The following is a 15689-nucleotide window of genomic DNA, read 5'->3' as shown; positions in this document are numbered from 1 at the left end:
TTTTAACCTGTGTTACCTGCCTCAGTCTCTGTAATTCCATGGGCTGTTGGCCCCGCCCACTGAAGGTTCAGCAAGAGCCCACTGCTGTGCAGCTAACATTGTCCCCACTTTTCCTCCGTCACTCAATTCAAGAGTGGTACTTCTCTTTGATCAGTGGTGTTCAGATTTTTTTCTGCTTCCATACACTTGAGGGATATGTCACATCATTAGCAGGAGCTTACTACCGCAGTGATTCTGAAGGTGGAAAGAAAGGAGACTTTGACATTAGGCCCATTTCAAGAAAAGCAGGTAGACTGAGGATCCCTCCAGAGTGCACATGGCTTCACATCCCCTAAAGAAATTGCTTCGAGGATGGTGCAGAGCTGTGTGTAATCGAAGAGGTTCATTCCACAAAGAACGGAAACTAGAAATGCTTGGTGGCTTATGACCCACGACCAGAGTGACTTCAGACTGCTGCGTGCACAGTGCAATGCAGTGGGCACAAAGCCACGTGTTCTTGCCAGCTTTGTGGCCAACGAGGGGCATCACAGGGTTCAAAGCTGGGGTCCAGGTCCTAGCTTCTGCTTGCCGACTGTTTCTGGGCATGGAAACATCATATAATATTTTCAGGCTGCAAACCTCAATTCCGTTGTCAAAAGAGAAAGAGATGTTAGGTAAAGAAAGGCAGTATGACTATTGCCAAGATCATTGCATGCCTGGATCCTCTTGCAAAATAGAAAAATTCTGCAAAATTGGGAATTGGACTGTGTTTCAGTGAAACATGGCCATTTGAAGCGCTGAGAGTGATTAGCCTCTTCTTTAAAAATGCCAAGCGGTGTTCACATTTAGATTTCAGGTGGTTTAGCCATAACGCAGTTTGTGTGTCTAGATTTGGGCTTTTACCCTGCCCCAACCTCATTTGCCCATAATGCATCACATGCTCCCTCCGGCTGCCTCTGTCCAGGACACAGGAGAATGGCTGTGACTGCAGACCACACGGGAGCACATCTTGGGACCACCTTCCCATCACCACTCCACTCTGAGCCATCAGGCAATTTTAGGTGTCTTCAGCTGCTTTCGTATGATAGCAATAAATGGTTTACATGGCCCTAATAAAATGCAGTGCCTGGAAGAAGCAGAAGAAGTATGTGCAGAAAACAAAGAAAGTTCAGAGACTTTGCATGCCCCAGCAAGTTCATCTTCCTTCTTTCAGGGTGACGGCTTTAGTCATTTTATGTGCCCGATTTTATTCATATGAGAAAGGGAGGAAAAATTCCATTTCAGAAGCTTTCTGAAAAAAACTTGACCCTGCACTGCCTGAAAACATACTGTACATTATGCACAGCCTTGACCTGCATCCCTTTCTTCCTGGCAGCTTTTCAGTTGAATAGGATTTTTTTTTCTCCTTTTTTAATATCTGGGAGCTGTGGCGTTTGTAACAGACTGCATCATTTTGGAGTAACGTTCTCTTGAGGTGGGCAACTGAGATGTATAATTATATCTCATGGAAAATGATAGTGGTATGTGGGGTGGGGGAGGAGGTTATTGAATCACAAAGACATGTTCCCCATTCAGAAAAAAATGACTATATGCGGGATGTTCAATTTCCTTCTGCTCTCTGCCCATGGAGAGCACAGCATCTTAGAGTGGAGAAGTCATTGGTATTCACTGGAGCTTGCCTGGTTTCATTTTTATTGTTTCTGAGACTTATTACTCTTTCAGAGTGGTTCCCAGGTTTGCTGCCTTTTTCTCAGTATATATGAGCTAAGGTAGTCAGAGGAAACACTTTAATTACATTTTAAGTAGAGCCAAAGCATAAGTATATTTATGAAAATTCTAACAGAAGGTGCAGTGAGACCATTAACTTAAATCCCCAAAATACATAAAATGTTTTTTCGTAATAAAAAGTCCATTGTTGGCGTGTTAAATTGTATGTGCATATTAAAAATCTGTGCTAAACACTAAATATTGCCTAAATGTCCATACTGTATTTTAAATTCCTCCTATAAAAAAGTGTCCTGGGAATGTGGACCGTCATCGTCGGTCTCCCAAGCTTGTCCTTATGTGGCTGTCCCACTGTCTCTCACCGGACCGCTTTTTCAAAAGCACACCTGCGCCTTGGTTAAATTTGATTTTAATGAACCTGCTCGTAACCGTCAAGCAAATAGTATGAGACGAGAGATCAAGGAGTTGGAGTTTGTACTTGAACATAACAGTTGGTCTCGGATACAGGGAAACATAAGGGGCGGTAAGCAGAGAACCCCCTCCCCCGCCCCCAAACAGACGCCAGACATTGGCATGTGCTCAGGAATCCTCTGATTCCTTCAAGGAACAGACTTCTATTTTCTCAGCACCAGGAGGGTTCAAAACCTCGTTGGCTTTACTTTCAACAAATCTGATAGGAGCAGCCCTTAGTAGATACCACGTAAAATACAGGGTGACTACTCACCTCCCGAAAGATACTTGGTTCAGAGTAGAGGTCTTCTCAAAGCAGTCAATTTATATAATTTTAAAGGGACACATAACTTTTGACCTTCCTGAAGATGAGAAAAAAAGAAAAAGGATAGCTGAAGAACCTTGCCCAGATTAAAAAAAAAAAAATCCACAGAAGAAAATCATATGAAATGTGGGTTGATTTGCTTAATTTATTAGAAGATATTTAAGTACCTCTCTGAGTTCGTGGACGCTAACTAAACTTACAGCAGGAACCACTTCACAAGATTTGTACCTCACACCATTACGCTGTGCTCCTTCAACTTATACAGTGCTGTATGTCAAGTGCATCTCAGTAAAACTGGAGAAAATGTATTTAAAAGTCAAAAGTTAAGTGAAATAAGACTTGATAGAATGATTGCATCGGAAAATTACTTCATTTTCCTCAGGTGTATTTCACTGGTAGGTTTATTGGGGACTATTGGTCCATCTCACGGTCTGAAAAAAAAGGGTGCGTCTCAGTGGTCTGTCTAAAAGGCTTGGGCTCTTGGGAGAATGAGAAGTCTGTGTCAGGCCTCGCTATGGACCAGATGAGATGCAATATTCTAGAGCCTTGATGAACTGCATTCCTGCTTTGATTATGATTCTTGCTTAGAATTCCCAAACCAGGAAAGCAGGGGCTCACAGTGTGGAAGACCTATATATCATGTCACAGTTTCTTGGAACGCCCAATGGCTCTAGAGCTATAGATAAAGTTTTATTTTCTAACTAGAAATTGAAACAGGTGATGTATGCTAACAAAAAGCCATAGCATTTAAAACTGGGTCCATCTTAGGAAATAAAAAATCATCATCACCATTGACAAAAGGAAACAGAAGCCAAGTTAGTCAATCCAGAAAGCCCTTTTTTCCTCTCTCTGTACTCCCCATAGGTATATTTCTTACTTTCTAAGCCAAAGACAAGGACCTGTGGTTCTAATAATTGCGGATGTATCCATGGGGAGATTGGCTACATAAATGGAATCAGAACTCTTCCAGAAAACACAAGACTGGTCACAATGTCCATAAGGAGTCAGGACGCAATGGATAACACTAGTCACCTCATCTTTTTCATGGAGCAGCACTTTTTGTTGTGTTTTGTTTCACCTTCAAGAAAATAATACACTTGTCTGCTTAAAAGTAATTCACATAATTCCTGGATAGGAAGGTGAAGAGGCTTATTGCAAGAATGCCCTCCCATTTCTGCTCGCCTGCTGCTGCTTCCGTGCCATGATCACATTATCCTACAAGATCAGAAAATTTCCGTTTTTGTAAGAGTGAATGAAGTTTACTTGACATCTCTTATATTCTCTTGTTGTAAACCTTCATTTAGAGACAAGGAGATGTGATCAAGATGTAGAAAGCAATCATTGGCCACATATATTGAAAGAGGGTTTCAAGTCCTTGTCAGGGGAGGTGTGGAACAGAAAAATCCGTGGATTAAGAGTCAAAAAACCATTGAGGACTGACCCAGGCCTGTGTGTTATGAGCTGGTTGTGTTCTTTCTACATCTCATGTCCCTCAATTTGAGAGCAGGGAAGCATCCCTCCGTGCCTGACCGCTCTCCTGAGCTTTAGTGGAGAGTGGACTCGTTCATTCTGCAAGCACTTAATAAGTACACAATAGTAAGCGCTTGGAAGTGGGCCCCAAGTGGGCTTGGACTTGGGCCCCACCTTAGGAAAACATGCCGTGAGCTACATGCCATGGTCAAATGTAAGGGGATCGGTTATCGTTTCATTGTTTGTTTCTGTCTGCTTCCTGGCCACCAGTTACCTGAAAACATGAGGTTAAAATAACTGTTTTTAAAAGCAAGGGCTATCGGAAGGCCTGTGATTGTCACAAATGCTAAAGAAATAGCTGTGATGTGCCCGCCTTCCCCACAGGAGAACATCTTCTTGTTAGAAAGGGAAGGGATTCATGTGGCTTTGCCTCAGGTGACCTAGGAGCATTATTTTTACTAGTTGTACAAGTACCTGTCCCCCTCGTACACTGCTGATACTCCTCTCTCTCTCTCTCTCTCTCTTTCTGCCTCTCTCTCTCTTTCTCTGTGTGTGTGTGTGTGTGTGTGTGTGTGTGTGTGTGCAGGCGGGTGTGCCCAACACACACACGCACACACACACACACATACATGCACACATGCCCTAGGATAGTGTTCACCAGAGGCCATGGACTCTCCTGGAAGACTTTTCCCTTCTCCATCTTCCTACAAAAAAACAAAACCTGAAAACTTTTAGATGGGTGGAAAAGGCAAAGGGGATTGAAATTGGCAATTACATCATGACAAACTCAAAGTAGAATTAAACTGTTATGAGGGCAGTCAGATAATAGTTATTACTCAACTGTAAAATAATTGTCATTCATAGGGTAACAAAGACACTATTCAGAAACAGAGTCTGACTCTAAAAGCCCTGAAGCTATTTTTAAATGTGTATTTCATAGCAGAATAGAAGTTACATGTCTGAATAAATCCTTTATCATATGATAGCCTTGTTCCTGAGGGAATTAACTAGTGATTTTCATTGCTAGTATTTCTATTGACTTAATTTATTAATAACCTGAAAATGTTTTTCCTTGTAATTTGTCCTACATCATGTGGTATTCACCCTTCAATTAACAATGTATGCTGTGACTCTGTTAATAGAACTATAGGTAATAGTACGTCTGATCCTCGTCTGCTGCCATGTTGTTTCCAAATGATAAATAGAATGTAAGAACTATTACGGTAATAAGGTGTCAAGGATGATCGTGACTAAGGTACCTTAAATTAAGACAGGCAATTTAAAACTGTAATGCTTATGTTCGCAGTGTTATTTTTTCACTGTTGCGTGTTACAAAATGGAGTGTCCCTGCTTCTTTGTTGTATGGAGGGACTGATACCAGTGGTTCAGTGCTGGGATAGGGCTCTTTTCCAGCCAGTCTCCGGTGGCCAATGAGCTATTTGGTTAACAGCAGGATCAATACACATCAAGAAAAGGCGTGGACTTCACACACGGTACATAGGCAGGTTTCCCAGGTATTTGAGCCCCTCGCACACTTAAGCTACACAAGTAAAGCTTCATCCATCACCAAACACTGTGATCGCTCATTCACTTAATAGCCAATTATTGGATTCCTGCCATGAGGCAGAGGTTGTGCACAGACAGCAATGAAACCACGCAGTCCCTGCCCTCAGGGAGTTTATAGTCTGGCGGCAGATACAGTAGGATGAGCTGCACACCATCCACTTCGTGGTCAGGTCTGTGCAACACGCCAGGAGGTGAGGCTCCCTCATGGGGCCTCTGAGTAGGTGGGTCTTACCCCCTGCAGCAATACTAATGCAGTTTTACTAATGAGCCAGAACTGGACCCATAGAAAGTGATACTAAGTAGGTCCCATTGAACCACAGACTGATCACTAAATATTGGTAATGGTCGGAAATGGACAAGATGGCCAAACACTGTAAGGAGGACAGATGAGGAGTTTCAGTTCCAAAGAGAGAACTTGAAAAGCCACCCTGGGCATGTTTGAGGGTGTGAGTTCCTGAAACCACATCCTCTGGCCCTGAAGCATCTCGGAATGGTGCTCTCATCCATCGGCTCTACCTTTCTATCTTCTCCCTCCTCCTCTCCTCTTCTTTCCCAGTCGGTACCAAGCAGGAAGTGGAAGAGTAGCTGTGGCAAAGGGAAGAAATCAGTTTGACTAACCGCTTCTTACTTCCGTCCTTCTTCCCCTTCCCTCTCTATACACTTGGCTACACAAGGATAAAAGGGAAGGTGAACTGAAGTGGAAATACAAGTCTCGGACTTTTTTTCACTTTGTCAACTGATACCAAAGGATATATTCATTATCATTTGAACAGGAAAATATATATATCTGACTAATAACATGAAGATTAAAGACCCTGGGCATAATAATGCCAAATCCTTAAATAAATGGACATCTAAGCTCCATTAAAAAGGAAGAGAAAACTCTGGCAGGATTTATAACAGGATTTTAGCCTTGAAGGCATGAAGTCATAGCTTACGTACCTTTACAGTTTTAACCAAAAATCACCTTCTTTCAGTTAGCGATTGGGAAGAAAAACGACATCTTTGCATCTCTGAAGAGAATAATGAGAAATGGTAATATAATTAAGACATTGAGGGACATGTTCATTCTTTTTCTGTATTAAATTGATTAAAGTCGGATAGGGTGAACTCGACCATTTTAATGGCTTGTGCGATAAACTGTGAATTCACACTTCAGCCCCCATCCATGTATGTAATGTAGCAAGTAAAGGAAAACAAAAAGTTAACGTATTTAATCCATTCTCTCTTTCCTGTGAACATCCTTGTCCCTTCTTGACGCTTGCTGTACATTTTTTAAGAACATCCTCCATCATTAAGATCCTGTGTTTGCTGCACCAAATTGTAATTCTCCGTGTCACTTTTCTCTTTCTTCCAGAGCTTCTTTGAAGGGCAGTCTGCACCATGGGACTCCGCTAAGAAAGATGAGAACAGAATGAAGAACAGATATGGGAATATCATTGCATGTAAGTGCTGGCAGCGTGATTGTGCTGTGGTATAACTTTCTTTTCGCATCTGCTAAGATTGACCACCAGCCTCACGCAGTGAGAATTTACAGTGCAATTACCGCCTTCATCCTTCTGGAAAAGCCGGTGTAATGCTTGTATTCAAGAAAGGGAAAACTACCTAAATACCCCCACTCCGTCAATGTGTCTTGCTGTGGGGCTGGTTTTACTTTCAGATTTAAGGTTTGGGTGATGTAGGTAATGTGAAAATGCTGAGGAAGAAAATGCATTTTTGGAGTAAGCATAATAGTCTAATGTTTCCCAGCTGCTACATGAGGATGAATGGAAATAATGATGTGCAACAAGCCTTAATGCACGGGGCTCAGAGTTCTCACCAAGCATTAACTCATTAATCCTCTAGACACTTGGGTTAGGCAGGTCAGTAATAGCCCCGTTTTAAGGACAGGAAACCGAAACTCACAAGTTAAATGATAGCCCCCATATCGCAACACTCATTAGCAAAAGAGTGAGGATTCTATCTCAGAAATTCCCAGTTCCTGTGAAGCTGAATGTTGCCAATCCATAATGCCTCGGACGGCGTTTAAATGGAGCCCAGCCTCATTAATGTGCCGTAACGATGCTGAGACGCGTGGTGGATTGATGAGTCTCCTTCTCCCAGGGCTGGAGCCATCCATCCCCCGCATTAAACTGCTCCAGGTCACACAGGACCGCCTCAACGTACTGACAAGTACTAACAGAATTAACGCTATTTCTGAAGATAACGTAAATTCAAACAAACAAACGCTGTGAAAATAGAACTGGAGAGCGTGTAGCACGTGCCTTGCTGCTACCGAAGAACCAACTGGAAACGTTTGCACAGTCCAGGGAACAATGCATTAGCTTTATTGATTGAAAGTACAGCGACATTGTATGCGTCTAAGTTAACGTTTCTTGGAAGGACAGGAGAGACCGCCCAGTAGAAGTTTCTGTGACTGTAGAAGTCTTCTGTGTCTACGCTCTATGAACCAGTAGCCACACGCCACATGAGCACTTGAAATGTGGCGGGGGCCACTGAGGAACTGAGATTTAAGTTGTATTTAACTTTAATCATCTTGAATTTAAATGGTACACGAGACTGGCGGCCCCCATATCGGACAGTGCAGAGCAACGGTGTGTGTGTTTTATTGTGAAAAAGGAGGGGGTGGGGTTTACACATAATAGGAACGAAGCATCCTGACTGCGCGTGAGCTGGCTCTGTTCTCCCTCTGGCCACTCATAAGTCCTAACCACCGGTTTTGCGGGTGACACGTGCTAGCTTTGAGCGTTCTGTCTGTTCATTTACTCCGTGCTTCCAGTGGTCCTGTCAGAGTCCTTTTTAGGGAGAAGATGTTTCCGATAGACCCAAGGCTTCATTGCCCTTCAGGGGATTCAGTCAACACTTAGGGAGCACCAGACACCGGACCCACGGTGAGGATTCCCAGGTGACAGGGATGATGTCCCCGCCCTCAGGACAGGGTAGACCAGGCAGGTAACAAGAGCCCAGTGACACGGCAATGTGCCGGAGCCGTGGGTGTGGTGATGTCAAGGCTTAGGGAAGAAAACCATTATTTCTTGCCATGGGAAGAATCGCTTGACCAATATAGATCCTTCCAAGTTCCTTCATATTCTCTGGGAGCCGCTACAGCTTTGTACTCTTCAAAGAATGCAGATTTCTCATAATGGCTCTCGGGGTTCTCTCCAGGAATTCCTTCAGCTCTACAACAAGCTCCAAGGAGGAGTCACAAGATCAAATAGGGAGTTGATAGCATGCTCTGGGCCTCCCTCCATGCCAGGTGGAAGGGGGTGTCAGTGAGCCTATGTCCTGCCGTCCCCACAATATCCCAGATGTGGGCATCCAGAAGGCTGTGTCAGTGAGTGTGAGTATAGGGGTGCTCAGCTGGCCGCTGTCCAGTATAACTTTGAACCTGCTCCTTCCTGAGGCAGAGCTTAATACCTGCACTTGGTGGGCATTCAAGGAAGAGTTTTGAATGATCAATGAAAAAAAGAGTAAACGCGAACACTTGTTGAGCACTTCCTACACGCTCGACACGGCTCTAAGCACTTCCCACGTGTTAACTCATGTGAACTCACTTCCTGTGACGATACCATGAAACGGGTAATGTGACTGTATCCGTTTTACAGATGAGGCAGTTGAGTGAAAGGTTAGGTTAATAACGTGTGGAGGCAGGATTCCAATCCAGGAGCATCTCTTATAACCACTGTCAGGTGCATGGTTAGATGGTTGGTCCCCACTGGCTTCCTACCGTTTTGAAGTTTTCTCCATTAGCGTCATGGTCTGCAAGGGGCCAGTGTGGGTGACAAGAGGCAGCTTCAGGAGGCTTTAGCCCCTCTCCCCTGTCTCCCCAGGCCACCCCAAATAAATATACCAACTAAGTAAAAGCTGGGTACCTGCCGTCCAAAGGGAGTTTCAAGCTGTTCCTCCAGCCCCCAGGCTGACCCCTGCAGACCCTGTAGAGAAATTCCAGAACTGCCACTGTTGAGGGTCTTCTGAGAAGCTCTTTTTTGATGCTTTCATGTCTGTTGTCTAAGAAGGTTAGTGGGGACAGGGTCTAATGGATGTATCCATTGTCAGTCTATTATCGTTAGTTGTCACGTAGCTCTGAATGAGCTCTGAGGGGAACAGGATGTCAGAGGACATTTAATAACAGGCCAAGTGTGAGGAAGGCAGTAGCTGACATGGCTGTCCGCATCCTGCCTGGTCTAGGGGACCGCTCGCTGGAGGGCACTGGCCAGCACATTGGAATATGGGGTGGGAAGGGAAACAGAACAAAGGATAAGCATGGCCTAACCTGCCTCCCAACATTATTGAAATAAAAATTTATAGTCTCCTATAAAATAAGTACTTACCCAAATCCTGCTTACATAGGCACTCATATCAGTAGTTTCTTTATAGGCTTGGAGAAGAGTATTACCACCCACCCTGCACCCTAAGAAATGATATAATTGTTGAAAAGTTGGTTTTACGGATAAAGAAGTCTGCTTCCTAGCACCCAGGCCCTGGGAATGACCACTGACTATGATGAGGAACTGAGGGTTCCGTCAATGTATCTTAGAAATTCTCGTTAGTGCTTTTCAGAGAACATAAGAAGTGTTCTTAATGATCACATTCATTGTTTTGTAACATCGTTTGCATATAAAATGGTTTTAATGGTGCTTAAAAACTGTTGATTGGCTTTTGCTCTTAAGTTAAACTTTTTCCTTATTTACACTGTAAATTTGCTGGGCTAGTCCTTTTCAAATATAAACAAATACCCCTTTCACCATACCACAAAAACAGCCGTGGCAATTTTCTCCACGGTTCCTACTTATAATTAACTCTGAGCTTAAGATACACACCAAATCTCCAGGCTAAGGGGGCCCCTTGGAGCCTGGGGTCCTCTTTTCTGGGGACTGGCAGTTGAAGATAAGGAGCCAGAATCTGCAGGCCCTTCCGAGGCTCCCTCCTCCCTTTCTGTGGTCCTTTCAACAAAGACATATTGGTCTGCCATGGGCCAGGCTCTGTGCCAAGCTAAAGGAACTCTTTCAACAGATATTATTGAGTGCTTATTACATGCCAGGCACTATCCTAGTTGTCAGAGACAGAGCAGGGAACAGAACAAAATTCCTTGCTTGTACAGCACCTGACATTCTTATGGGGGCAACAGAAAAAGTCACTAAGTAAACTGTATAATATGAATAATAGAAAGCGACGTGTGTAACAGAGGAAGTAGAGCAGGGGAAGGAGACGCGTTAGGGCAGAGGTTGTAGTTTTTACCTTGTGGTCAAGAAAGACCTCTCTGAGAGGATAAGATGGAAGCCAGGGCCTGAGACAGGTAAGGAGGGGAGCCAGGTGCAGGCAGAGGCCCTGAAGGGGCAGGCCTGCCTCAGTGTGGTGCGGTGCGGTGCTGGGAATGGCAAGGAGGCCAGTGTCACTGGAGCAGGGGGAGGGGGAGCCAGGGGAAAGGTAGAAATGTGAAGAACTGGCATTTTCCAGGGAAGGCAGGGGAGGAGAGACTTCAGTGATTATACAAAGGAATTAAACGATTATACAAATTACCGAAATAAAGTTAAGGGCCACGAAGGAGAGGGACAAGGTACCATGAGACTCTGTCGTGTGAGGATTGACTTGTTGAGGCAGTGGGGAAGTGCTTCCCGGAGGATGTGAAATGGAAAACCACTGAATGAAGGGTTAGAGCAAGGGGATGTTGCAGACAGGGGGTGCATCACATGAACAGATCCTCCACACGAGGGGACCCCTTGAGTCTGAGGCCCTGAAGGTGGCCGGCAGGAGGCCCGGCAGGTGGCCGGAGGTGGGCAGGATGAGAGTGGGGGGCAGACCGGTGAGGGGTAGAGGGAGATGGAAGCCAGACCTGCAGGGCCTTCTAGGGAAGATTCAGGATTTTAGTGTTTGTTATAAAAGCAAAGGGAAACCTCATCAAAGGGTGTTTTGAGGAGAGGGGTGAGGATTGTTCATCAAATTTGCATTTGAGAAATTTAATCTGACTGCAAAGTAAAAAATGAATTTGAAGGGGACCCTGGTTAAGAGATGTTCTCAGTAGCCCAAGTGAGAAGCAATGATAATGTGGACTAGAAAGAAGAGAAATCGAGGGACTCCAGAGAAGTAATTGATCAAATGGAATGGACAGGATGTGGGGTGAGGGAGACAGAGGAGTCAGAGATGTTTCTGTCTCTGACTCACAGGAGGATGGATGGATGGTTGGATGGACAGATGGATGGATGGATGGACAGACAGACAGATGGACAAGTGGAAAGATGGGCCATTTACTCCAGTGGGTTATACTGAAAGGGAAGCACATTTGGCGGGGAGCTCAGGGATAGGCATGATGTTGCCAGTAGCAAGGAAAGTGTATGAATTGAATCTGGGGATCTGGGGATACACTGAGATGCCTGCAAAGCATTCAAATGAGATGTCCAGTAGCCAGTTGTATGGAGTGCTCTGGAACCCAAAGGAGACGGGTCTGGGCCCAAATATAAACTAGTGAATCTTGGAGCATAGAATGGTGGCTGAAACCACTGGCATGATAAGATTATCTGTGGAGCAAGCAGGGAGGACATGGAGAGCCTAGGACCCAGCCTGGAGGAGCTTCAATAATGGGAAATAGTGAGGCTGAGGCAAGGCTGCCTAACGTGTCGAAAGGAGCATTGTCTCGTAGAGAAGAGAGGGTATCAGGAGCGTCCTGTTGAAGACTCCAGTGCAGTGAAGACTGATGTAGCAACATGAGAATTACTCATGAAATTAGCAAACGGCGCTTTGAATGGAGTGGGCAGGGGGTGAGGAGGCAATGAGTTGAGGACATGACAGGAGGGGCAACAACTCCATGAAGGGGGTCCCTTCTGAGCTTTGGTTCTCATCCTCACTGTGTTCCCCGTGCCCTCTTGCCCCATTTTCCCGGCTCATAGTGGGGTATCTGAGAGAAGAGTGAAACGTGTGACCCCATCTATTCCACCCAATTCTTTCAACAAGTAACCCAATCTTGATGCTCATGCTGAAGACCACTCTTCCGGGGTTTCGTTCCACAGTAATGTGCTTCTTTCTGCCAGATGAGCCTCTCCCACAGTTGCTTCTGATGAATCCACTCCTGTCATGATCCAGTTTAGGAATAAAGGCAGGTGAAGGGAGGATGGTGGGAACAAGGGGTTAGTTGGATAAGATGGGCCGGCATGGAGAGCCTTTGACATTAACATTTAGATGGATGAGAATCAGGGTGAAACAAATTGACACCCCATGTTTAGGAAAGCAGAGAGAAAAATCTAGAAGAATTGGGCAAAAGAAGAGTCAGGGGGAGTTCTACCAGGATGCTGAAGATTAAAGACTGAGCGTGTCTGATAGAGGGTCTAGGTGAAAACAGGACACGGGCAAGACTAAGTAACATATAAAACCAACAGCAGGAGCAAAGATGCACATTGAGTCACCTACCACTAAACTCGAAGGTTCCTTATTTGTTTGGTGCTCAGAGCTGGCGTGGCCTGAGCGTCCAGGTGGTGGGCACAAGTAGGGACACCAGACTGGCGTACAGGTCACGCAGGGGTAGGGCGCTGAGCCCTTCCCATCCGTCACTGGTCCCTCCTGCATCTTGCACCTTGAAACCAATGCAGCAGCGGTCCTTGGCAAGAATGTCACCACAGGAGGAGCAAAGCCATTATTTGCAGCCATCAGTTGTAATTAAAATTAATTTTGAGTCTCCTCTCAGAGGGCAAATGTTACTTAAATCATTGTGATTCTGATTTACCTTAAATATGTCATCAAGATTTAGCAGAAAGAGAGAAGTGGTTGGAGGTGAAATATTATCAATGACACACTCCACTTCCGCTGCTATAGTGATATCTCATTACATACGAGTTACAACTGCAAGGCTATTACCCATATCCATTGTGTTTAAAATGAAAATGTTAAAATATTTGAAGCTACTTAGAAGTGTTTTAAATATAATGCGATGTGACAAAAGGGCATAATTAACCGCTTTTAGGGGCTTAGAATAAAGCATGGAGACCTGCTTTAAATGTCAATTACCCCACCTCTGATGTATGAATGCACACATACATAAATGCATGCGTACACACATCTGTAAACACACACATGTATACATAAGCATATGTACATGGGGAAAAGCACCAGCAGATTATAATTTTTCAGTAATGAGCAGTGGTTTGTTATGCTTTATACCAGGTCTTTATGTGCCTATTTCTTACCCCAAAAAATTATTTTTGCCCTATTTCTTACGGTAAAGGCTTTTTTGAAAGGAATGAGAGGAATTAACAAGGCCTTTATGCAGACTTTCTCAGAATGTCAGTTTGTTCCCTTTTGTGATAGGCTAACATTGAGTTCTGATTATAATATAAACATTAGTTGGGTTTTGATCATATTACAGTCATCCATGGCTACATAGGTACTTTTTCCCCCCAATTAGAAAGGCAATTCATACACATTCAAGAAAAATTACACAGTAACAAAAAGTTGGGAAAATTGCTCAGAACCTCATCCCCTAAGTTCAAACCCTACTAACATTTTTTTTTTGTTTCCTTCATCTCTTTCTATTCTCTGCCTTGAATTCGTTGGCTTTATTTTTTAAATAAAAATAAGTTTATTATTTCATTGCTGATTATAAAGACCGTATAGGGGCGTCTGGGTGGCTCAGTCAGTTAAGCGTCCAACTTCTGCTCAGGTCATCATCCCACCCTTGTGGGTTCGACCCCACGTCAGTCTCTGTGCTGACAGCTCAGAATCTGGAGCCTGCTTCATATTCTGTGTCTCCCTCTCTCTCTGATCCTCCCCTGGTCACACACGCTCTCTCTCTCTCTCTGTCTCTCTCTCTCTCTCAAAAATAAATAAACATAAAAAAATTAATAAAAAGACAGTATAAACTGTGTACACAAAGGGTACACAAAACCATCAAGATGAAAATAAATATCACTCCAAATTTTCCCACCCTGCAGAAATCCCACCCACCCTTCACTTATCCCACCAAGCGTTTCTGCACACATATGCAATTATTTCATATAAACAGACTCTTATAAGACACGTTGCTTTGTAACCCACTCTACTTCACTCTGCAGTCTGTCAGAGATCTTTCCAGGTAAGGAAATTAAAGCTATAGTAATACTTTTTAATGATTGTATGACATTCCATTATTTTAGAAGACTGTTGCTTCACAACCCTTTGGGAGCTTCCTGGGTTAATCTGAAACCACTCCCATACACAGAGGGCAGGGAGTGACCACAGAAGAGGAAGGACACTCTAGTATGGTAGCTGGGAGTTTTAACAAGTAAAAGGAACTTACCTCCAAGGCTCGTCTTGGACGGCAGCAAGGCAAGTGGATCCTTGCATCCCTCTGCCAAATCTGAAAGGTTTATGAAGAGGCCTTACTAGTCGCATATACTGAGCAAATGTTCTCAGCACCATATCACTGTCTCAAAGCTATGTCCTTGGAGTAGCCTCTGGGAGCAGGAAAGACAAGCAGAACCCACATTCCGAGGGGGAGATGGGTGAGGAACTTCAAGTGCCCAGGTCCAACTCACGGGTCATCCACGGATCACATCTTTTCAGTGATCTTTCCCAACAGAGACCACTGTTGATCAGTGCCCTGTTGATATCCTTGAATGGTTTCAACTAGGTGAGGACAGAATGAATTGTGTTTTAGAAAAGCAGCTCACAGCATGAATTCACTAGAGAAGGAAAGTCTGGAGGCAAAAGTGAAATATTGCAGGTAAAATATTATCAAGTCTTGAATTAAATTATCGGCAATAATGATAAAAGTGACAGCTCGCTTTTACTTAGTTCTTACTATGTGCCAAACACTTATCAATGCATTACTAATATTAACTCAGTTCTCACAAAAACTCTACATGGTAGGCACTATTTTTATTTCCATTTTACAATTAAAGGAACTATGACACAGAGAGGTTAAATAACTTGTCCGAAGTCACACAACTAGAAAGTGCCAGAATTGGGATTCAAACCCAGGGATTCTTACTCCAAAGCCTGTGATCCTAACCCCCATGCTACACTGCGCAGAAACAAGGATGGAAAAGAAAAGTTACTATCCCTGATGGACTTAGATGCAAAAATCCTCAAAAAATATTAACAAATCAAAGTCAGCAATATAGTAGAAGGATAAATACATCATACTCAAGTGAGATTTATTCCAAGGATGCAAAGATGGCTCTGTATCTACAAATCAATCAGTGTGGCA

At 43.9% G+C, this 15689-nt stretch overlaps 1 protein-coding gene across 6 annotated transcripts in view; it reads left to right on the top strand.

Annotated features, from left to right (window-relative positions):
• The window catches only part of PTPRM (protein tyrosine phosphatase receptor type M), a 791703-nt gene that overhangs the window by 683257 nt on the left and 92757 nt on the right, over positions 1-15689 (top strand). For all 6 annotated transcript variants that reach the window (XM_019418445.2, XM_053902396.1, XM_053902395.1 and 3 more), the window contains one exon: positions 6873-6960. In XM_019418445.2, coding sequence (XP_019273990.1) covers positions 6873-6960 — 88 coding nt within the window. The remainder of the gene's footprint in view (positions 1-6872; positions 6961-15689) is intronic.

The sequence above is a fragment of the Panthera pardus genome, unplaced genomic scaffold (assembly GCF_024362965.1).
Source record: "Panthera pardus isolate Hobbes unplaced genomic scaffold, ASM2436296v1 HiC_scaffold_15, whole genome shotgun sequence".
Classification (NCBI taxonomy): Eukaryota; Metazoa; Chordata; class Mammalia; order Carnivora; family Felidae; genus Panthera; species Panthera pardus.
This window is presented reverse-complemented; position numbering and strand designations above follow the sequence as displayed.